Below are 23,473 nucleotides of genomic sequence, written 5' to 3'. Positions count from 1 at the left end.
ATGCCTCCGCATCACACATACTGGTTACAGAGCTTATCCCAGGAGGTGACATCAGTTCTTTAGCAGAGGCAGTGAGTGTGTGGCCAGTGTCCTTGGTTAGTGGTTGTCTTTTATTGCATTGCTAGACTCACATGGCAAGTGGCAGTTTGGCAAAGCCTCCTTGTGGTATCTGTTAGGACTGCCTGAATGTCTCTTCTTCATGGCACGTGGCTCCATCTTACCAGGCTCGGGAGTAAGAGACTTTGTTTCGGTACTGCTAACCTTTACTCTGGTGCGTCAAAGAAAACATAGTAGTTCAACACATCACTAAATACCAGTGATTAAGCTCAAGGGAAGAATCTGGAAAAATAAAGTACTTCAGGAGAATAATTTTTTTCTGATCTGAGCTCTGCCATTCACGGTTTAAAAACAATGATTGCTCAGTTTTTTTTTTTTTTTAAATAGGCTTTAGTTTGAATAAAAAATTAAGAGTATTTGTAGTTTAGGGTCAGAACTGGGAGTTTTCTCACATTACCACTGATGTGAGAAATGTTGAAGACTAGTGTGAGTGTGCATGTGTGTGAGATGTGTGCATGTACGCGTGTGCATGTGTGTGTCAGTGTACATGTATGTGAGCATATGTGCATGTATGTATGCACATGTGTGAGCTGAGCGTGTGTGTCAGTGTGCATGTGTGTGTCAGTGTGCATGTGTGCATGTGTGGGTTAGTGTGCATGTGTGGGTCAGTGTGCATGTGTGCATGTGCGCATGTGTGTATGAGCATGTGTGTGTACTAACTTGTGCACATGTGGAGGGAGAGCAATCTTCTCTTATTGCTTCCCACCTTAACTTTTGCATCAGGTCTCTCACTGAGCCTGGGTGGCTGGTTCAGCTGTTACTTAGGCCATGAGCCCCAGGGATCTAGCTGCCTCTCTCCAGCCCCCAGCATGGGGATTGCAGGCACTTCCCACTATGCCCAGCTTTCCCTTGAGCACTGGGAGCAGAACCTCAGGCCCTCCTACTTGAGCAGCAAACACTCCAATCACTAATCCGGCTCAGCTGAGAACTTGCTGAATATTTTTGACCAGGAAAGTGGGAGAAGATTAAAAAGTAAAATGAGGAGGGAAAAGAAACTGCCTGCAAAGACAAAATAAAATAGCGTAGTGAAAGTGCGGGGAGGGGGATGCAGGGGACAGGCGGGGTGCAGTATCTGCCAGGGGTGCCTTCAAACTGATGTCACCGTGAGAGGGGACAGGAAGAAGATACTGCGAGGAGCTGACTCTTGCTAGGCACTGGCTGTGCTGTCACTTGATCTCAGACCTCCGTCTTCAGAGTTGTAAACTTCTGCTCTTTATAAGCTAAACAGCAATGAGTCATGTGCAATGCAGGCCTTTGATCCCAGCACTCGGGAGGCAGAGACAGGTGGATCCCTGAGTCTGAGGTCAGAGTGGTCTACTGAGTGCGTTCCAGGACAGCCAGAAAGACACAGAAGAACCCTAATTTGAAAAACCAAAATAAATAAGTAAAATCAACAGCAACAACAAAACCCTTGTGGTCATACATGAGAAGGGACTGACATGGGCAGTCTCTGCCTTCCCTGCCTCTTCCATTTCACGGAGAACCCTTGTAGGTTTTAGTGGGAAAAGTTCCTCCCTGCTTTTACGTTCCATGGCTTTTACGTTCCTTGCATAGTGAGGCTGGAGTCTCACCAAAGTCTTGGTAAGGCAAAGTGATGTTGGTGGCCTGTTTTGGTCTGTGTCACATAGACATCCTTTGAAATCTTGGGAGAGTCATAGTGGGGTGCATGGCTCAGTGACAGCACCTGCCAAGTAGGCACAGGGTTCTGACACCACACACTTGTGCAAACACACACACATACTCAGAGAAAGAGAGGGGAGAAGGAGGGAGGGAGGGAAAGAGGGAGGAAGGGAAGGAGGGAGGGAGGGAGGGAGGGAGGGAGGGAGGGAGAGAGAGAGAGAGAGAGAGAGAGAGAGAGAGAGAGAGAGAGAGAGAGAGAGAGAGAGAGAGAAAGCGCACCTGGGGATCCTTGAGGACCTGCCAGTACAATCACCATGAGAAATGAAGGCTTTTAGAGCGTTTGAGACCCTTAGAGACTTCCTGTTCTTCCCCAGTGGGTTCATCTCTGAGATCCCATCGCCTTTGGCGGTTCCTGGCTTCCCAGGCATTTATTCCCTCCCTTCTTATTTGGGAAACAGAACAGAAATCTCCCTGCCCTTCCTTACCCTCTCAGAAGTGGCTTGGCCTCCTAAGGTCCGATGTATGCTCGAAGAGCTTGTGTGGGTGACGGGCTGCAGCAAGGTTGGTGACTGGGTCCAGACATAACTCCCCCTGGGTTCCGGGGGAAGCGCGCCCCTCAGCTGGAGCTGGGTGGAGAGGTTGAGTCATGTGTCAGTGTGGAGGTGTGGGGCGGCCCCGTGAGCGGTGGTGAGATGTCACCACTCTTCTCGGTGGGCCTAAGTATAGGACCCCATCTGTCAGCCTTCGGGGCCAGATGTGCCAAGCACACGTGCACAAGGGAGGATGCCTCTGATCTCTCCACCCCGCTAAGTAGAAAGTGTCAGAGCAACAGCCTCCAGTTAGCATTTGGAAGCAGTCAGGCTTTCCTCCCCATGCTCTGTGGGGAGGTGAGAAGAGCCTGTGTTCTCAGGAGCCGAGGCACGTGCCCTGCGGAGGGAAATCAGAGTCATACAACTCTCCCGAGCCTAGAGTCTCAACGCCCAGGAGGCTTCTCATCCGGGGAGCCCATGCTCCACGGATGGACGGGAAAACATTGCTTCCTTGCTGGGTGGTCGCTGAGCTACCGGAAGAAAGCCTCAGGAGGAGACAGGTGGAGTTAGGAGCGACTCCGGAGGCTTTCTTTCAGTGCCGAGCCTTGCAGCCAGATGATGCAAAAGCAGGCAGGGGCGGGACAAAGGCTGGACACCGTGCTCTCTTCTGCCCTTGGGGATGCCCATGCTTTGTTTTCAGTGTGAGAAAGTCAAGGAGAGCCACTCTGATAGGAATAGTGACGTTTCCAAGGGTGTCATGAGGCCCAGGGTGCCAGGAACCTGGGTGAGGACCCAAAGCAGAGGCCGCTGCGCCGGACAGGGGTACACCCCAGCAGGAGCATCCTGTTCCTCTGACTTGCTTTCCTTCCTAATTTCCGAATGCAGCCTGGATGAGAAAGGCATGCTCTCTCTCAGCATCTTCCTGTTGAGGACACAGTCTTCACTTCCACCGGCACACTGTGTGATGCTGGGCAGGTTGCCTACCTGTTCTGAGCCTGTTTCTTCTCCCAGGGTAATGGTACCGAACTGGAGAATTCTCTGCAGTTTGCTCTCGGTGGGAGGGGCCGTAACAGGCAGAGGGAAGAGAGAGCTTCTTTCTTGCTTCAACTCATAGAAAATGCACTGTCATTGGTGGCGGCTCTGCATTCCTTACATTATGAGAATGCCTAGACTGTACCTGACTTGGGTGATACTGGGCACCATGGAATTTTGCACCCACATTGACTTTGAACCAATGATGTGACTTCGGTTAAGTCAGCTAACTGCCTACAGGAGACCCCAGTTTCCTTTTCTGATGAGTCCCAAGATCCTTCTGTGTCTCTCAGCATGAAGGAAGCTGCTGAATCAGGGAATGTCCTGGGTCTCCAGGCTGATTGGGTGCCTAAGGTCTTAAGGACAGAGGTACAATTTAGCGTGCTGGTTCATCTTTCATAAAGGAGCATGCGGTGCCAACCCTGATTCTAGGAAGGGGATTTACCAGCTAAGAAACAAATGGTGGCATGCTCCCCAGGGCCTCAGAGAGTGTAGGTGCAAATGCCAGTTGTATGCTAGCTTCAAACCTAGAATGAGCCCCCCTCTAACCCCTCCCCCCACCCTCCCCCCCACCTCCCCACCCCCCCCCACCAGCTGTGGTGGGAAGTTGACATTATATAAGCCTGTGGTGTGTATTTTAAATTTGAACCTGAGTTGATTTCTCTAAAGGCTTTGAATTAATATTACAAGTTTTGGGGGGGGGGGTGGGGGAAGACTTGTTGAATAACACATTTAAATTCAAGACTGTTCTGAAGTTCAAAGAACAGTCTGAGTTATTTCTAGCAATTTCTTGATGTGTAAAGTATGGATTCAGTCCCATTCTTAAGCTCTGTGAGAGAACAGCAAGGACATCTACTCTTGCTCATCTGGTCATCCAACCAAACCGAAAGCACTCCTAAAATCTCTAGCACATCCTCCCTCTGAGCTATAGTTCATTCTAGGGAGGAGGGAACTCTATTCATTTGCTCACGACCTCAGCAAGCAATCAGGTAAGGTGGTTGTGTCATAAACTGGTAAGTAATGTTTACCCCTGGAATATGCACTGCTGCAATTTCTGATTGCATAGATGATGTTCTACTTTAGCAGTCTTTCCGATCGATAACCTTTACCAGTTGTGCTGCACGGATTGTGTAAGCAAAATGAAGGCTCCTATTCACATTCCTGCCTCTCAGCCCATCTTATTTGCCAGTCTGTTGCCTGCACTTTGGGGCTCAAGGTCAGTCGGGGAGCAACAGCTTTAGGTAGGTCTATTTGCCTTGCCTCTTATTAGCTGAATTTAGCTCTTGAGATAACAGCATTTTGCCTGTGTACTTGAATGAAAATTTAGTCTCGACCTCTGGTATAATTTTGGACTGCATGATTGATTCTAGCAAGGTGAGAAATCAGACTACAGAAAGCAAACCTAATTAAATCTCTAATGACATTCAGAAATATTAGTGGAGAAGACCTATTGCATTTTAACATTTGCAGGCTTTTAGGAGAGTAGACCTCTGGATAATACCACCTGCCGGAAGGTGATATTGAAGAGAGTTTAGCCCAGCAGCTCTTGATGTTATTGATAAAGGCTTAAGCTAAATATCTTACTGGAGAAATATAGGTTCCTGGACTCTGGAGCTCCTGAGTGGACTGTTTCTTGCCTTTGGACATTCAGGGTGGCCAGGTGTTCTCTGCAGATAGAAGGACCTTGTGATAAAAAGAGCTGCTCCCTTGGGCTCTGAGAAGAAGGTTCCAAGTCTTTCTGGAAGAGGCTCTTGCCCACTTCTTGGGAGCCCCATCAGTGAGCTTCACTGTCTGTCTGGACTGAAATGAAGCTGCAGCCACGGGGCATTGCTCAGGACCTGGTGGCCCCGGGGAGGTTAGAGCACCCACAGTAGAAATGATGCAGATGGGAGTTTGTGCATCCTTCTTTGATTAATCTCCTGGGAATCTGGTTTTATAATCAAGACATCACCTCCAGTTCTTCCTTGATGAGGAATCCTGAAGGTAGCTATTCCAGAAGAAGGAAACACAGACAAATGCTTTAATCTTTGACAAAGGTCAAGTGAAGAACTTGCTATTTTTATTATAAAAATCATTCACGATTCCTATAGTCATCTTACAAAATGCAAGAGATGTCAAAGGAGTAAATAAATAAGTTACCCAACAGCAACAGCCCACTTACCTGCTGAGAAGCTTTCAGTGCCAAAGAAAAGGTGGGACAATCAGTATTTTCCTTGACAGTACTTCAAGGAAGGTGCTTGAGAAATGGGCCGGCCCATTCGTGTGGAAAGAAGGGCAGAGAGAGATTAAATATGTTGTCGAGTTCACTCACTGAGGGGTGTTAAAACCAAGATGAAGCCAGGTGGTGGTGGTGCACGCCTTTAATCCCAGCACTCGAGAGGCAGAGGCAGGCGGATCTCTGTGAGTTCGAGGCCAGCCTGGTCTACAGAGCGAGTTCTAGGACTGGCTCCATAGCTTCTGAGAAACCCTGTCTCAAAAAACCAAACCAAACCAAACCAAAAACCCAAAACAAACAGGCAAACAAAAGCAAAGCAAACAAACAAACAAGAACCAACCAAGATGAAGATGCTGGCCCGCGTTTTCCTCTCTTAGCCAGAGTCCAGAGCCTACATGACCCAAGAGTGCCCCTCCACCCCAAAGCTGGCAACAGACAAAATCATCAGCTGCTTTTAATAGACTCAGATCATCCTGAGAAGGACAAGGAGACAGTGAGGCCCAGTGACTGTGACATCAAGTCAAGGAAGCCCTGCCCCCAAGCTTCAGAAGTTCCTAAACGCAGAGGGAGGACACTAATCCCACAGCGTGGGAAGAGGTGATCAGGAGGCCTTCCGGAGTCTGCAACCTGACCCTGATTCCCATGAAGTAGACTAAAAAGAGCTGTCTCCATGGTCTGGACTGCTGGCCTGTGCTCTGTGATCTACGCCATTGTGGAGACCTCCGCTTGTCCCCAGTCTCCCCTTGAAAGAAAAGTTTTGGAGGCCAAAGTGGTTACAACTGCCATTTGGAAACCTCAAGGCCACCTCTGTGTAGGATAGCTATTGGTATTAGGCACTGAGGCTGCCAGTGCATAGATACTGCTGGTAATCCTGGCATTAGCGTTTCCCTTCTGCCCAAAATGAGCAATAGTGAGTCTAAGCACCACCAGTAGAGCCCTAAGTTTGTATTTCGAGGGAAGAGCCTTGGACACGCTCCATTAACCAGCCTCCAAACAGTTGTGCTGTGGCTGAAGTTCATCTTCCTTAACGGAGGTGTTAGCACCTCTACTAACCTTAATTCCGCCTACAAAATATCAGTGGTAAAATCCCTTCAAGGTTCCAGCCATCAAGTAAGTGCCTGCCCCAGAATGGCCTGCACTGCACTCCAGCTAATTTGCACGGGGGTGTGGACCCCCCTCCTTTTCAAATACTATCTCAAGGTCGCTTGCTTAGAAATCATGAAGTCAGAGAATGTTAGAGCTGGAAGGGACGGCAGAAATGACTCGTCTCCCAACCAATCCTATCATTCTATAAATCAAGAGAGGTCCTGGATTATGAGTTCAAGACCATCCTGGGCTGCATAGTGAGACTTGCACACACACACACACCAAAAGAAAAAACAAAGAAAGAAAGAAAAAAGAAAAAAAGAAACAAGGACTGAGCCCTGGAAAGAAGGCTCAGTGGTTAAGAGCACTTGCTGTTCTTACAGGGGACCTGGGTTTAGTTCCCAGCATGGCAGCTGGGCCACACACAATGGCCCGTGACGCCTGTCCCAGGGTATCTGATGCTTTCTTCCATCCTCCATGTAATCATACACACAAACCCGTGCACAGATGCACACATGTAAATAAAAAATAATAGCAATAATAAGCCAAGGACTGGGGACCCAGCTGAGGAGTAGAACAGAGCTTGCCTGAGTCCCTGGTTCCATCTCCATACTGCAGAAGAAAAGCTGAGCGAGATCTTGCAGACTTAAGTGGCTGTTTCCATTCAATTAGGATAAACACAGACTCCCTGCGAACTAGCAAAAGGATTTCTTCAGTGTTGTGTACAAAACTGTCATTCTTCTGGTCACCTAGGGTCAAACATGCCACTGTTCATTGATGTGTCCCTCCTCATCTCTGCATTAAATGGAACTCCAAGTCCCTCAGTTTCCCCTTGAACTCTTGCACACACGCCTATCACTCCCTTCCTGCGCTCCTATGTCGTTCATATTCCTCACACAGACACCAAGTCTCTACTGGAGGTGACAGAGAAAGTGCACACCTTCATCACTGTGGGGCAGAGAGGTGATAAAGGAGTGGGGGGGGGAGAGATGACGGGCTTTGTGGGACTCTGGACCCTTGTCCACTTCGCTTCAACGTGTCTGTCTTCACATTTCTAGTATGACTTCCCGAAGTTGGTCAACTCAGTTCAACACAGTGCTTTGCCCGCCATAGCTACTCTCTTCATCAGAGTGTCCTAACAAAGATTCAGCTCCAGAAGTCCTGCTCCTGAAGGTCTCATCTCCCCAGGCGAGGGAATCAAAGACCAGGCAGTCACAGCTTGATTAACTCAGCTTTATCTGAGACACAGAGGATGCTGAGAACCCCAGTGCATTTTCTCCTGTCCATAAAGACACTCTCGCATTAGATTTATAGGACATCCATTTACAAGATGCTCTGACCTTCAGGTGGGAAGCATCCTTAGAGTGTTTTTTTTTTTTTTTTTAAAAAAAAGTACTTCAGGTTTACAGGTCTGCATGAAATTTACTCTTGTTGAGTAAGCAGCTACAAAAGGAGATAACAGCACCCACCCCACCCCAGGGTTGCCTGTGAAGACTAAGCTGTGCTGTTTGACTTTCCCTCTTCAGGGCCTAGCACATTGTCTGGCTCCTGGCTACAAAATAATGGTTTGTGAATGATTTTATCCGTGCGATTTTCTCTAAATGTCCGTGGAAGAGTTGCTTTGGGTAGAATGAGCTGAGTTCTGGAGACGAATTTGCCAGAGAGGTGTTTTTCTGCTTATGAAGACAGTGTCTGTCTGCGAAGACAAGTTGAAACCGGTTTTCATTATTTTATGGCAACCCTGGGGAAGTGACAGCATGCCTCCAGTTTGACACTTGGGTGCTTTTGGTATTGCCTTTTGTGTTCTGGTTGAGATGGCGTGAATGTCTTCCTGGAAGCTGTAGACTATTGGTGCAAGCTGCTTTCCCATCATCTTTCTCAGCTGTCTTTCCCTAGTATTCTGAGATTTTCAAGCCCACATCCCTTACCAGACATGCTAGTGCACACTGTCTGAGGACATTCATTGATAATGGCCATGGCTTGCCATTTAACTATTAGAGCTCCATTTTATATTCCAACTGCTCCCAGACCCTGCTTAGGGAAGGGTAGAGCTTATTTTTCTTTCTCTCAACAGACCCATCACAATGTCATGAATAAACTGGCCAGCTGTCTGCTGATTGATAGGTCTAAAATGATGTTTGTCCTGCACTTTCAAAATGTCATTCCAGAGAGGTGCCCAGGACCCTTCTCCGGGGCCTCTTGTAAATGCTGCAGGCTCTCACTTGATTGGGGTAGGAGAGTAGGGTGTTTGGGGGCATCGGAATAGCCTCTGGCTCCAGATGCAGAGGAATCTGAACTTTGAAAATAGCGTGTTGAACACATGACAGGACAGTCTGCGAGAAGACGTTCTGTTCCGACAGAGGGGTGGCAGCCAGGTGCGTGGTGGAGGTCTCCAGTTCGGAGACCAGGAGAGAGAGACAGAATGCAGGAGAGAGAGCACAGGTTGAGTTGAGGGTGGGAAGCTTGGAACATTTTCCCAGTGGCCTGCTGTGGAAGAGAGCCGCTACGTTAGTTTTCCGTTTCTGCTTTGGAAACATAAAGATATAGGGGCTCAAAGTAACATACAACTTTTATACATACAGTTCGTATTATTTTATCTTTTTAAAAAATGTACATCGGTGTTTTGCCTGCCTGTGTGTCTGTGTGAGATTCCCTGGAACTGGAGTTTCAGAGAGTTGTGAGCTATCATGTGGGTGCCGGGACTTGAACCTGGGTCCTCTGGAAGAGCAGTCAGTGCTCTTAACCATTGAACCATTTCTTCAGCTCCACAACATACATTTTTTTTTATAAAAAAACTGCTTTACTTTGTGATAAACAGCCAAGGTAGGGCAATCTCTAGAGAACAAACTTTATTCTCTCACAGCTGTAAGGTCTGAGACTGTGAAGATGAAGGTGCTGGAGTTCTGTGAGAGAACCTTCCATTCTCATGTCTCATATTGTCACGGATCTGTTCAAGAGGTCAAGCCTCATGACTGAGCACCTCCCCAAAGGCCGCATTTCCTAATACTGTTTCACTGGGGATTACATTTCTGATGCATGAATTGGGGTGGGGTAGCACATACAGACCGAAGGACTTATGATTATCCGGGCCAGAAGTCCAGTAGGGGGTCTTGGGGTCTTAGGGTTTAAAACCAGCATCTCCTTTTGGATACTTCCCTGACATCTGAGATTTGAAAACTTCAACTCTGAGACCTGGACCTGGTTTTCCTCCATCCTTTCCACCTCAGAGAGCCCGTTCTCTGGTCCACGCTCAGGTCAAACACTGGGGAGTTACCCGGGAGCCATTTTTCTTATCAGCTCCCTTACAATCCCAGTTGGTTCAACCTTAAGAATTACATTCAGAATCTGGCTATTTCTCACACCCTTATGGCTGGAGCCTACAAAAGCTCTGTAACCGGCCATGTGTTCTTTTCTTGATTCTGCCCTCAGCATGCAGCCAGGGGATCTACTAGAGTATAGACCAGACCTCTCCCTTGTCTGCTCACAAGTAGCTGTTGTCTCCTTCTGAGTAAAAGCCAAAGACAACATGATGGCCCGAGGGGAGCAGCCTGGCCAGCCTGTGCTCACCAGTGGGGTACTTGGCACATCAGCTTCCTGCCTGCAAGGTCAAATGGAGTACTGGGTCCCTCATCCCCATCCGCGTGGTCCTTTCTTCTGCTCTCAAGTGATCGGCATGAGTCTGTGTATGAGCCTTTTTCCTGTCAGTCCTGGAACATTGTGATAGAAACCAAATCTTCTAATGGTTTGTGTTCTCCAAACGAAGCAGTCATTTCTGATCCTGCTGCTATTCTACCCAGTTAGAACAGGAAATGCAATGGCATCGGCAAACAGCGGTTGAGGTTTGAGGAGGGTACAGACGTCGTTGATACAAGGGAAACTACACTTTGAATCGCAGGGGTCTTCCAACGACCCCCCTGCTTAGTGTGTTTCACCGAGGATTCTGCAGCAGCCCTTCTTAAGAGCTTCAGCTCTTTGTTGAATTTACCCACAGGTGGGGAGGGGCAATTTGCATATCAAGCCTTTTCTTTAAAGGAACAAAGCCAGGCTGTTGGGGGGGGGGGGAGTGGTCCCTTCCCCACACACTCCCGAGGCTCAGTAGTTTTTTGAATGGAACTAACACTTAAAAAAAAAGTTAACAAATCCACCTGCATCTGAACACTCATGACTGTCACATGAGAATGGAAGGAAGGAACTCGCAGAGGTACGTCTTGTGAATTTGAGACCAGCCTCAGCCACATAGTGAGACCCTGGTTCAAGACGAAAGGAAAAAGAAAAAAGTCAGTAACCATATCAGATGATGAATCAGTTATGCATAAACAGGGTCTAGAATGCAAACACTGCTACTATTCGGTATTAACACAGTCAATGGTGCAGAAAAATGGTGCGAAAAATGCAGAGTCCAAAGTTGTTTTTGTTATAGTTTTAACGCATCTGGGGTGACAGCGGGCTGATGTGCTGTGTCTTGCTTTTGTCTGGTAGGTCATTGCTTGTGAACAGCAGTATGACTCGTCCTATGACGCTCGTTGTGACGTCTGGTCTTTGGGCATCACAGCCATTGAGCTGGGAGATGGAGACCCTCCCCTCTTTGAAATGCATCCTGTGAAAATGCTCTTTAAGATCCCAAGGTAGGACACCAGATGGCGCTCTTGACTCATCAGTGCCTCGTGAACCCGGTCGGTGGGAAGCTAGTTGGTATGCAATTTCTCTCCTAATTTGAAAAAGCCTGATTGTGAGATCTGTTTCCTTTTCAAAAAGAAGAGAAAGAACAACAGACTTGGGAGGACACAAAGAGGGGATGTTTCTGCAAGATCACACCCTGAGAAACGGTGCGAGCCTGGAACTGTTGTCAACTTCCAGTACGACAAATTTCCCGAGAAGTTCATTTTGTGCTTTGCACGAGAGGAACACAGACGCAGTTTAGGACTATATAGTTGGTCTAAACACTGCGGTTTTCTTTTCAAGTGTACTTTCTCTGGTATTAGGGAAATTCGGTGGCACACCCAGCACATATTATTGAATCCACTCAGATAAGCAGTGACTACTGTTTGAAAAACATCATATTATCCTTGCACCTTATTCTTCACCCCTAAGTTCCAGCTTAGTGGGACAGTCCTCTCAGAGGAGTCTTTGGGGTGATTTAGATGCGAGAGTATTTTCTACTTTCTGTGTTCGCTCGTGGTCCTTACAAGAAGTGTGGTTCTTTCACGGAACTGAGTCAAACTGAGCTGATCTATGTTAGGAAGGTCAAAGGATGGGAAACCCAGCTCAGCCTGGTGCAGACTGATAGATAATCTTTCAAAGGAAGACTCTGGGCATTGGGCGCAGTCACAATACGCGTGTTGACCTGTTCTCACCCACACAAAGGCACAGCTATCTGCAGCCTTTACACATTTCTGGAGACTTCCATTTGCATTTCTGATTAGGTCTATTTATATGCAGATGGAGCTCTCGAGCGTTCATCATCATAATATTATCGCTTTAGACCTAGTCCAGATGTGAACAAACCAACAACCAATCCTCCCACAGATCCTGACTCAAGTCAGGCTGATCTTCTTGCCTTTTCCGAAAAACAAAGCCAAGTGGTGGTGACCAGTGGAGCAGAGGAAGCTCCTGGCTTTTGAATTAATAGTCTGGTGAGCGTTCAAGGGGATGCGGGGATTGCAGGAGCCAATAGCAGCCCAGGGAGCAGTAGCAGGTCAGAAAATGAGAAATGAGGCCAGGAAGGATTTCTCTGTGCGTTTTGGTATATTATAAAGGCTTGCTCACTGGAGCAACACAGTTTTCCGAAGAGCGTGCTTAGTGAGATATATACACTTTCAATAAGAGAACATCTACATGGGTGTATTTACTCTTTTCTTTTTAAAAAGTATGGATTTGTGTACATATCAGTTGTGTGGTCATACATAGAGGCAGAATGTTGTATACATAATAAATAAATCTATAAAAAAAAAATCACCCAAGCTGATAAATTCAAGTCAGCTCAGAAGGTGTGTGAATGTGTGTCAGCATGTGCACGAGTGTACACACATTTGATTCAACAGGCTCTTAGCTTTTAGCTAATTTCCGTGCCTACAGCCTCTGCTCTCCAATCGCCCCTATTCCAGCACCCTCTTGCATCTGGGGAGAAGGCTTCAGATCTAGAATGAGATGACCAAATGCCCTCTCCCTACCTTGATACAGAATGGCTCAGAGAACAAGGGCAGCTGAAGAAGTTGGTCTTTACCCCAGCATAGGCTGAGGCTGTTTCCCTGAAACTTCCTGCCTCTCTCCTTCCTTCTTCCTGTTCAGATGAAGGATCAGATATTGTCAGATAGTTCGGCAGATTCTCCGTGCAATTATCTGGACTCAACTTTTGCTGTTGTTGCAACTATTGTGGTCTGGCTTGACAATCTCGGGCAGGAAGAAAAGGACACAGTGCAGCCTCCTTGCTCAAACTGTTGTTGCTGGTTTCTTCCTAAACCCTGGGAGAACGCCATGGATTTATATTCACCCAGTGATTTCTTTAAGAATTATCAGAATTGCACAGTTCTCATTGAATGAGTATAACATGAGTGCTAAATGTATCGTCTCCTCAGAAGAGCTCTTTGATGGAGGATGGGGAAATTACATTATTTATTTATTTATTTATTTATTTATTTATTTATTTATTTATTTATTGGGAGGGCATGGGAGAGTGTGTGTGTGTGTGTGAAGAGGTCAAAGAACAACTTTCATCAGTCAGATCCCAAGGGCTGAACTCAGGTTGTCAGCCTTGACAACGAGCATCTCTGTGTCACCTCACTTAACTTCCATTTACATATTTTAAAAACCCCGTTGAATTGTTGACCTTTTTCATGGGAGTAGGTCCCCGCACCCCGCCCTTCCCTCCCTTCCCTGCAAATAACATTATTGTCAGAAATCCTTGATTCTATTTGGCTTCAGTTCCCCCCCACCACCACCACCATTTGAATGTATTTTCAGTGTACTGAAATTTTCTTTAACCAAGCAGTTATCTATGCCACGATAGCCTGGAATCTAGAAAACTCATGGCTTCCTTCCTTGGATTTCCCTACTGGCCTCTTCCGTGCAGTTACTTTATTCCTGGAATTACACTGACTAAAAGACCCAGTGGGGGAAGAGAAGCGAAGCTTGGCTGAGTCACGGAAGAAGTGGCTTTCAGAAGTCACAAAGGACTTGTGAGTTAGTGGCCTCCTGATTACCGGGGAGGTGAATGCCTCAGATGTCAGTCCAGGCAGTAATTACACAGGTCCCGGGCACTGTGGGAGCCATGCAGCAGGCCCTACGTGGATGTGTTTGATCTGGTTCCATGCGGCTTCTGTCTGTTGTCTGCCTTCTCCTCTCTCTCGACCTTCACGTTACAGGATGACAAACAGCAATCGTGACCTGTCTTTAAATAGCGTGACTCACAGTTCTCCCTACGAGGCAAACACACAGAAATTATCTGCTGATTGGCACAGCATCCACTATTTGCTGAACCTGTCAGCATGTGTCATCTTGTCTAACGCCTCTGCTCCAGAAAAAAAAAGTCACCCCCTGACTGCTGGCGCTGTCTGCTGCTCTTTTTCTTTCCTGGAGTTAGAAGAGAGGAAGAGAATGAAACCATTTCTCCGAGCATCTGTAGATTCCAGTCTTACATGTCTCTTTCTTGAAGATGCTGTTAAATTTCCAAAGGCTTGGAAGGCTTATATAGATGTATGTATACATATCTACATGTTTATGATATGAATATAGTTACATCCATGAAACATATATTTCACTTTAGAGGGGAATCTGTTTCAGAGCCATAATTTCATGAATCAGTAGGGTTAAGAGAAATGTACAGTTATATTGGTCTCGTGGTAACCACGCATCTTTCTTTAGCTCTGAGTCTCTAGTTAATGATCCCCTTTGTCCACTGTGGGTGGGTTCAGAAAGGCAATGGAGACCTGTGTGGGCTACTGTGTGGGTTTACTGAACAAGCATCGAGAACCACACTGTGCATTTATTTTCTGGGGGGCCCAACGGAGGGTGACTTTGCTCAGTGTCTCAAGATGCACTTCATGCTTCCACTTTAGTCTCTGTAGGAAGAAGGAAAAAGAAAAGAAAAGAAAAGAAAAGAAAAGAAAAGAAAAGAAAACCCCCAAGACTTCCAGTAGAAACTGGCTTGATCATTCCGATCCCGGGGCTGGTGATTGCCTTTCCCGAAGAGAGCTCTGCCTGCAGCACCCAGTCCCTCGGGAGAGGAGAACATGTGACAGCCTCTGCCTCGTACATCCATCACTAAATCCAGGTGTTCCAGAATTGCTGTTCCCAACCGGCTGCGTGTCCCCGGGTTGCCACACTAGATTACCGGAAATTCAATGGGTCTGAACAATCAGAACTTACACTCTCATGGTCCTTCAGGTCACAGGTCCAAGGTGCACGGGGCAGAGCAGTGCTCCCTCCAGAGCTGCCTGGGAGGCTTTTGGAGGACCTGAGCCTTCCATCTTCTTCCTCTCCATCTCTTCCAGAGGCACGGGATCCCAGTGCAGGATGAACACATCTCCAGGGCAACAGTCATGCCGCCATTGCCATAGCTGCGAAGACCCTGGTCTTCTAATTGAGGTCCTAGTCTCAAGTCACAATTCAGCCCAATGCATTAACCAGCTTTCCTGGCCACCGAGTTCCCCGTGAAACTAATTTGAAGGCAAAAGCCCCAAACATTTAGCTAGTGGGTGAGAAGAAGCAAATAGGAGAGACAAATGGTGAGGAATTTGAGCAGCTGAGACCTCCCAAGTGCTGCTAATAACTATGTGGCGAGCCTATCATTCTGTGTTTTACCCGCTTGCATGTGAGCCCCACAGTGACCCTGGGAGGTGGATGATGTCACCAGTGCTTTACTGGGTCAGGTGACTGAAAGCCCACAGAGGTTCTGCAGCTGGTCCCTGCTCTGCACTTAGGGAGGGAAAAGATTATAGGAATCTGAGGAGCCTAGCTCTAAAGCCCACATATTTTGCTGGGATACTGAAATGTTAAACCCTCCCCGATTTTACCCAAGCGGCAATGTCTCCAGAGTGCACAGAGACAGATAGGGCATAGGTTCAGCCTTTAAGAAGCTTAAGTGTAGCTTCCCTTCCCCATTCCAGATTTTAAGCTGATGGGAGCAACCTAAAAGTCAGACGTTGTTAGCACCAGTGATTGTGCCAGTCAAGGAATTGAGGACTAGACAGAGTGTCATCACAGGGACACGCAGGACATGTCTAAGCACTCATCAGTTTCTGACCCCCAACCCAGAAACCCGTCTCCTTGTCAAGCTCCCCTTGAAACTGCCTCTTACTTACTAATTTAGAGCATGGAAGAGCTTGGACGGAAGGTCTCTGGGACGCGTTATGTAAGAGCAGGGAGATGCTTCAGAGCAGCAGTCTTTGAACCAGAAGTTTCTGCTCACGGCACGCTTGGAGCAAACTGGTATCTGCCAGGCCAGCGCTATTTCTGGAATAGCCAGCATCTTCCCTCTTGCCGCCCTTTGTTTTCTAGTTTTTCCTATTATTTCTTCAGCCGGAAAGCTTACTCTGGGTACTGGGGAAAATCAAAGCCTGTTTCTGGCATCCTGAGCTGGAATGCATTTTCTTATGAAAACAGCATTTTTAAGCATCTATTCAGGAAGAAGCCATATAATAACCAGCATTTTCTACTTCGGGCGTGTTATTAGATTTTTGTGGCTAAATAAAGTTTTACAGCCTAGGCTGAGGACTTAGTCTCCGTTAGAACATTATGCTTATGTGGGAAAATATTCTCTAAGTTCTATGCTACCATTACAAAAATGCTTTAGAGCCCAGCCCACTGAGAATTTAGAAATGTCTACGTCTTCTGTCTTATGATACTTTCAACTTTATTCTTGCAAACTCAGTTGGATGAGGTACAAAAATGAAAAGACTTGGTTTGGCTTTGAGGAGTGCCTTTTCTTCTGTCCCCAACTTTTACCGTTCACTTTTAAAAGTGAAGCATGCAGAGTCCTGGACAGAAGGGGAAAAAGGGAAGGGAAAGCAGACATTGAGAATGCAGGGTCTGGGTCCTCTTGGATGGTTTGAACACTGTGGGTGGTGTGGTCCAGGTGGGCAATTCACCCTTGGAATCAGTTGTGAGACTATCTGAAGGTTTTCCTCAGAGACTTGGGGCCTGTAATTGGCTCTTGTCCCAAAAGAGCCCTGGAGCTGGCTTTTTATTTTGCTAAAAGACTTTACAAGTCCTTTAGATCCTGACTTTCTAAACCCACAAATTAGATCATTCTGACATGGGATGCAGTGGTCCTCACCTATTGCACAGTTGTGAGGGGATGCAGAGGCAGTGGTCCTCTCTGCACAGCTGTGAGAGGATGCAGAGGCAGTGGTCCTCTCTGCACAGCTGTGAGAGGACGCAGAGGCAGTGGTCCTCATTCACTGCACAGCTGTGAGAGGATGCAGAGGCAGTGGTCCTCATTCACTGCACAGCTGTGAGAGGACGCAGAGGCAGTGGTCCTCATTCACTGCACAGCTGTGAAAGGTGCAGAGACAGTGGTCCTCATTCACTGCACAGCTGTGAGGGGGTGCAGAGGCAGTGGTCCTCATTCACTGCGCAGTTGTAAGAGGGTGCAGAGGCAGTGGTCCTCATTCACTGCACAGCTGTAAGAGGGTGCAGAGGCAGTGGTCCTCATTCACTGCACAGCTGTGAGAGGATGAAGAGGCAGTGGTCCTCTCTGCACATCTGTGAGAGGATGCAGAGGCAGTGGTCCTCATTCACTGCACAGCTGTGAGAAGATGCAGAGGCAGTGGTCCTCATTCACTGCACAGCTGTGAGAGGATGCAGAGGTAGTGGTCCTCTCTGCACAGCTGTGAGAGGATGCAGAGATAATGGTCCTCTCCTGCTGCACAGCTGTGAGAGGATGCAGAGGCAGTGGTCCTCATTCACTGCACAGCTGTGAAAGGTGCAGAGGCAGTGGTCCTCTCTGCACAGCTGTGAAAGGTGCAGAGGCAGTGGTCCTCATTCACTGCACAGCTGTGAGAGGATGCAGAGGTAGTGGTCCTCTCTGCACAGCTGTGAGGGGATGCAGAGGCAGTGGTCCTCTCCTGCTGCACAGCTGTGAGCTGGTGCAGAGGCAATGGGGATCCCTGAGTCACCACTAATCACCTTACTATTACAGAATTGCCACAGGACATTTTCCCTTAAGGCCACAAAATACAAGGAAAAGAAATTAAAACTAAACTCTTATTCTTGAAACGTAATGAGTGGGGGTAGTGGGTGTTTAATGGCACAGTAAGGATGGGTTTGCCCCAGGGAGTTTTGGTTTCTCTTCAGCAGCCCAAGTTACTTCATTATTGGCCTTTTAAGAAATGAACCTTCACAATCCAAACTTCACTCATAAAGCAAGAAGTATCAGGAGAATTGCCGTCATTTAGCATTTATAAACTACCTACCGGCAGAAAGTTTTGATATACTCCAATAGAAAACAATTATCCTTTATGAGTCTTTCTTTTGGATGACATTTCACATCCCGTTTTTAGTTAGCATCCTTCAGGATCCCTTGGGTGCATGCCCCTAGTCTGCCTTTGGAATATCCCCTGTACCCAAGACTTAACACTCCATTTCCTTGGGAACCCAGTGGCTGGATAGCCCTGGCAGGCATGCCCCAGAAGACTAGCACTCTATGAGACCGTTTCCAAATTCTATTCTAATTTGAACTGAGCAGCTGGGGCCATTAGTTCCTGTGGAGGTACAGCTTGCTGCCCCTCTGAGTCCTGGCAGACAGGGAGAATTCGGTTTTGCAACATTTCTTTTGGGGATCAGGTGGCAAAGCCTGAGCAGGTCTTCAGGGACTCCCAGTCCCCATCCAGGCTGAGTAAGACGCTTACCCTGGGAAAAAGCAGAGGCCGGAGCTGCGGAGCGTTGACGTACCGTGTTATCTGTGCTTTCCTCCTCATTACCCCTGCTTCCGTTATGTTGGCACCATCCACTTAGGCTAAATCTGACTTTAGCTCCGAAATGATGGAGGGATGGGCAAAGAGGATCAGCAAGGAAACAGAGCTCAAAATAGCAGCAAAGAGTCCAAGAACTCTGGCTTCTTCTCAACTCTAGAGAAAGCAGGGGCTCATGGGAAGGAATGGTTACAAATGCCTTCATGGCTTGGGCAGAGTGGCAGGACAGGCAAGACAGAGATGAACTGGTCACCTGGAGGGTCTTTGCGGCAGAAGATGTCCATGTACAGAGAGTCAGATAACAATTAAATTTTTATTAATAATATTTAACTCTAATTAAATATTATTGTGTCAGTTTTCCAGAGCTGCGTAACAAACATCCCCAATTAGTTGTTTGATACAACAATAATGTGTTTCTCAGGAATTTGTGGTTCTTTCAGGGCTTCTTCAGATCATAGCTAGACTCCCTCATACATCTACGATCTGCTGGGGGTTGGGCTGGCATTGGCTGGTCTAGGATGCCTATGGGTAGAACAATTTAGCTGTATTCTATGTGTTTCTTATCCTCTAGAGGGCTAGCCAGGGTTGTTTTCACATTGGGGATAGGATTCTGAGCAAAGATTCAGAAAAAGGTAGAAAAATTTGATATTAGATTCTTGCTGCGCCCTTCAGCCAGTCTGTCCCAGCACAGCGAGCAGTTCCACTATCTTCCATTTGTGTAAATCTGACCAAGTTTCTCCATGCCTCAGGTTCCAGCTTCCTCCCCTGTCAAATGAGGATAGAACCAGTGCCAGCCTCATAGTCGTGAGGAAGGAACAGATGTGAAGCGCTAAGAATGACTCATGGTAAACACTGTTTCAGTTTGTGCTGGGTGTTACTAAAGCAAAGGTCTCCAGGGAATAGTCACCCTGAAAGGAATTTTCTTTCCCTGGTAGCTAAGGAATTGAAAGCTCCCGTTCATGGAGCGCCACCCATGAGATCAATCATTTGAAAGTTCAGCTAATTGATTGACGATTACATTAGGAATTAAGAGAAAATGAAGACAGATACTTAATAAATTTTTACTTCTTACATACCACTTCTGCATCAAGGAATTTTACCATTAATATCCACCATCACCTTCCTTTGGAGTTAACAAACACACTGTGGGAGATATGCCAACTGCTGTCCCTATGGCCACCTTGGATACTGTGGCAGAAGCTACCTACAGCAGGAAGCAGGCATGCTCTATGACCCAACTTCCACTGTGTCTACCCTGAATGTAGATGCTGTCATCTTTAGAAGGAACTTGTTTATCAAGTGTATGGTGGCCTTCTGCTTAACTGATGAGTTACATGTTCTGCCTTGGCAGCCTTTCCTGCCCCGTGGAAGGTTCAACTTTTTCCAGGATTCTAGTTTTTTTTTTTTTTTTTTTTTTTTTTTTTTTTTTTTTTGCATCCTCAGGTAAGGGGACAGTATCTGAAGTCCCAGATTCAAGACCAAGGACTCAAAATTGAGTCATTTTGTACCTATTTTCTCTAACAGAGGGAATTGCTTTAGCCGAGAAGGTCAAAAGCATTGGCAAGAGGAAGCAGAAACCCAGGCTGGGTAAGAGGGCAGAATGGGGAGCTAGGGTATTTCTGAAGAGTTCAGATTTCTCGGCTGGGAGGAAGGATAGCCAGGCATGGGAACACGTGGATAAAGCCGCTGCCCACTGCCAGGGGCCATAAAAGAGCACAAGAAAGTAGGACCAGGGCTAGAGGGATGGTGAAAGAAATGTGCATCAGGGCTTCTAAGCAAGGAGGAAGGCAGAGGCTGCCTTCAAACTACCATCTGGTAAGGGATGTTCACAATCGGATATAATCCTGAAAAGAAAAAAACCCGGTGCTCACTAAGACTAGCATGGGGTATAAATCCTTACCTAAAACTACTCTCAGACCATTGTTGGTACTCTAAAGCTAGGGTCAGCCCTGCAAAAGCTTGTGCCTGCCTGTTCCGTGCCCACCCTACACGGCGCATTGAGGAAATGAGAGTGGGGAAGGTTGAGTGGCGTGAGTTGTCATTACACAAGTAGAAAAAGAGTTCTAGCGAGAATTGTCAGTGCTGATGGCTATGGACTCAACTGGGCTACACATCCCCAAACCAGATAGGTCGAAGTTCTAAGCTCCTATACTTTAAAATGTGGACTGATTTGGAAATGAGCTCTTGATAGAAGTAATTAAGCTGAGATGAGGTGATTAGGCTGGGCTCTCATTCAGTGTAACTTGTGTCCTTTGCAAAGGGGTTCATTCGGATATGATCGGAGACGCAGGCAGAAGGAAAGGGTCACTCTGAAAGCCAAGGAAGACAGGGCCACCAGAAGCCAGAAGAAGCACAGGAAGGCATTTTTCTTGAAGTCTTCAGCAGGTGAATGGCTTTGCAGATGCTTGAAGGACTTTGGGGCTCTGGCCTCCTCCAGATCAGTGAGACGCTTTTCTGTTGTTCCAAGTCATTGCAATGTTTTTACTGCTTAGTTGCAGCAACTGTAGAGAGCATAGTCTGTGCCCTGAAAAGACTCAGAACCTCTGCTATGGGAGCCGAGGAGGAAGCTAGGCATCAGGAGGAGCAGATTATTCTCATGCTTTTTGACTCCCAGAACCAACCCCAAGGCTAGGAAAAGAGAATGTTGGGGAACTCGCTGTTCCCCTCAGCTTGGTGTTGAGCCTGCTTTGGTGGCCCATGTGATCTGGCAGAGGGTTCCACTTCTAGTGTCTTTGCTTTGCTGACAGTGCATGGGCCTGGGTCCTCTTGGCTCTACCTTTTGTCTCCTTCCTTCCAAAGTTTGCAGATTAGCACTTCGGTGTCTGTTAAAAAAGAAAAGAAAAATACCCAACTGGAACTAAATACATCTCTCAGCAGAGAAATAGTTCATTGGCTTGGTAATCCTATGTTCTCTAACTGAAAAGGAATTTTTTTAAAAAAAAAAAAATCAATGTACTGGCAAAAAATTGCAAGTAAGGAAAGAGTGACCCCCGGGGAATAGAGTTTGCCAAATGAGTTTGGCAAAAAGCAAGCATTTCCTAATTAAAACTCTATAGTTCTCCAAGAGTGTGTGTGTGAATGGTGACCTACTTACAAACGGACTGTAAACTGGTGCCAGGTCTAATTTATTCAATCATTTGATAAGTATTTGTTGAGCGTGTCCTATGGTCATGATACTACTGTATCAGGCATACAGTGAACCACGCTAAGTCCTTGCTCTCCTGGAGGTTAAATTCTAGAGGAAGATGCGGAGAAATGATAGACAAATAGACAAGTATACTATGATATGCTAAGTGTTGATAAATGCCTGTTGTGGTTCAGATATGAATGTCCCCCAAAAGGCTCACACGTTAAAAGGCTAGATTTCACTGATGGAGGGTCTGGAAAGAGAAGGGGTTTGCATCAGACAAAAGGGCTCTGATTTCACCAATGGTCTTGAAGTTGGGGCCTGGTTGGAGGAAGCAGGTGCCCAGGAGCATGCCTTTGAAGGAGATCTTTTCTTCTTTATTCTGCCTCATGCTTCTGCTGTGAGGATCTGCCTCCACACAGGCCTGCAAGCAATGGCACAAGAAAGTCATGGACTATGACACCTCTGGTCATGTGAGCCAAAACAAATCTTTCCTTGGTTAAGTTTTTTTTCCCTCGGGGGGCGGGGTGGGTTGTTGTGGTGGCAAAACGTCTGACTAAAAGCGTACCTGTGTGCAGGAAAGAAAGTAGGCTAGGGAACCAGGGAGTGACCGATAGGGTAGAGCTCATTATAGTCTAATTTAAGGTAGTATAAGCTGAGGGACAGCTTCTCTCACAAGGCAAAGAGGAAAGTCTCGGTGGAGGAGAAGGAGAAGACAGAGAAAGGAAGCACAAGACCCCGAGGGACAAACACAGCGGCACAGTTTAGGATAGTAAAGAGGCCATGGCGGGATGTACCGAGGAGCATGGTGGGAGAAGATGCCAAACAGAGAGCCGGGGACAAGGTGTAGCGGAATGGCCTTCTGCATCACTGTGGTGATTTGGGTTGTTACTGGGAGTGAAATGGAAAGCCATTGTGCTTTGGAACAGAAAGCTGACACAGATCACTTCTGTGGAATGCGACCTAGATGTGGACACCAGGAAGTTAGGAAAGGAGAGAGTGACGCGGAGATGTGACAAGACACTCTTCATGATGGGGTCAGGAGAAGCACAGCCTGAGGCTGGGGCAGAGGAGACAAGACTAGAGTTGAATCATGGCTGTAATTCAGCGGTGGGGCTGATGATTCTGTTGCTTACAGTTGAGCAACCTGACAACAGGAACTACCAATGAGGTGGTTGTGGTAGAGATGAGAGTGGCAAGATGCCCCAGGCATCCATCTCAGGCGTGGAGATTTGTTAGCTACACAGAGGCATGAGTAGGCAGCTGACAACAGCCTAGAGCTATATGGAGACATCTGGACTGGAGACCCCAACGAGGGAGAATGTAGGTGGCTCTTAGTATAATGGCCGCCGGACTCCTAGGGGTTGCTTCGCTAGAGAGGAGAATGGAGGGAGAACCGGGAATGAAGCTGGAGGAGTGACCACTGGGGTTAGGCAAGAACTAAAAGGTATGCTATTCTAAAAGCCAAGAAAGCAAGGAGCTGGGAGAGCCCAGCGCTTCTGAATCAAGTAAGACGCAGACAGATCGAGTCTGTGGATTTGATAAAGGTTATTGTTGGAGAATATCTCCTAGAGTTGGCCAACACCTCTGGTTCTCTAGTGCTCTGAAACCAGCTTTTCTGGCTCATTGGTTTCCTCCAGCCTGTGATCGTTAAGGTCAACGCTCTACGTGGTGATGCGTCCTGCTCATCCTTGTCTGTCAGGGCTGAGGGCTGAAGGGTGGGGATGGGATGGATGGCCCTGGTACAGGGGCAGGAGGTCTTAGGTTCTGTGTTGACATTATAAAGAGCCATCTGGAGGGGACTTCAGGCATCTAGGATCATGACATATCTCGTCCA

The 23,473-nt window shown here is 47.2% G+C and overlaps 1 protein-coding gene across 1 annotated transcript in view; it reads left to right on the top strand.

The window, feature by feature from the left end:
- Positions 1–23,473, top strand: part of Myo3b (myosin IIIB) — a 293,201-nt gene that overhangs the window by 17,660 nt on the left and 252,068 nt on the right. The window contains exon 6 of the mRNA XM_038338032.1: positions 11,080–11,225. Coding sequence (XP_038193960.1) covers positions 11,080–11,225 — 146 coding nt within the window. The remainder of the gene's footprint in view (positions 1–11,079; positions 11,226–23,473) is intronic.

This window comes from Arvicola amphibius, chromosome 7, assembly GCF_903992535.2.
Source record: "Arvicola amphibius chromosome 7, mArvAmp1.2, whole genome shotgun sequence".
In the NCBI taxonomy this organism is placed as follows: domain Eukaryota; kingdom Metazoa; phylum Chordata; class Mammalia; order Rodentia; family Cricetidae; genus Arvicola; species Arvicola amphibius.
The sequence above is the reverse complement of the archived record's forward strand: the minus strand, read 5'-3'. Positions and strand labels throughout refer to the sequence as shown.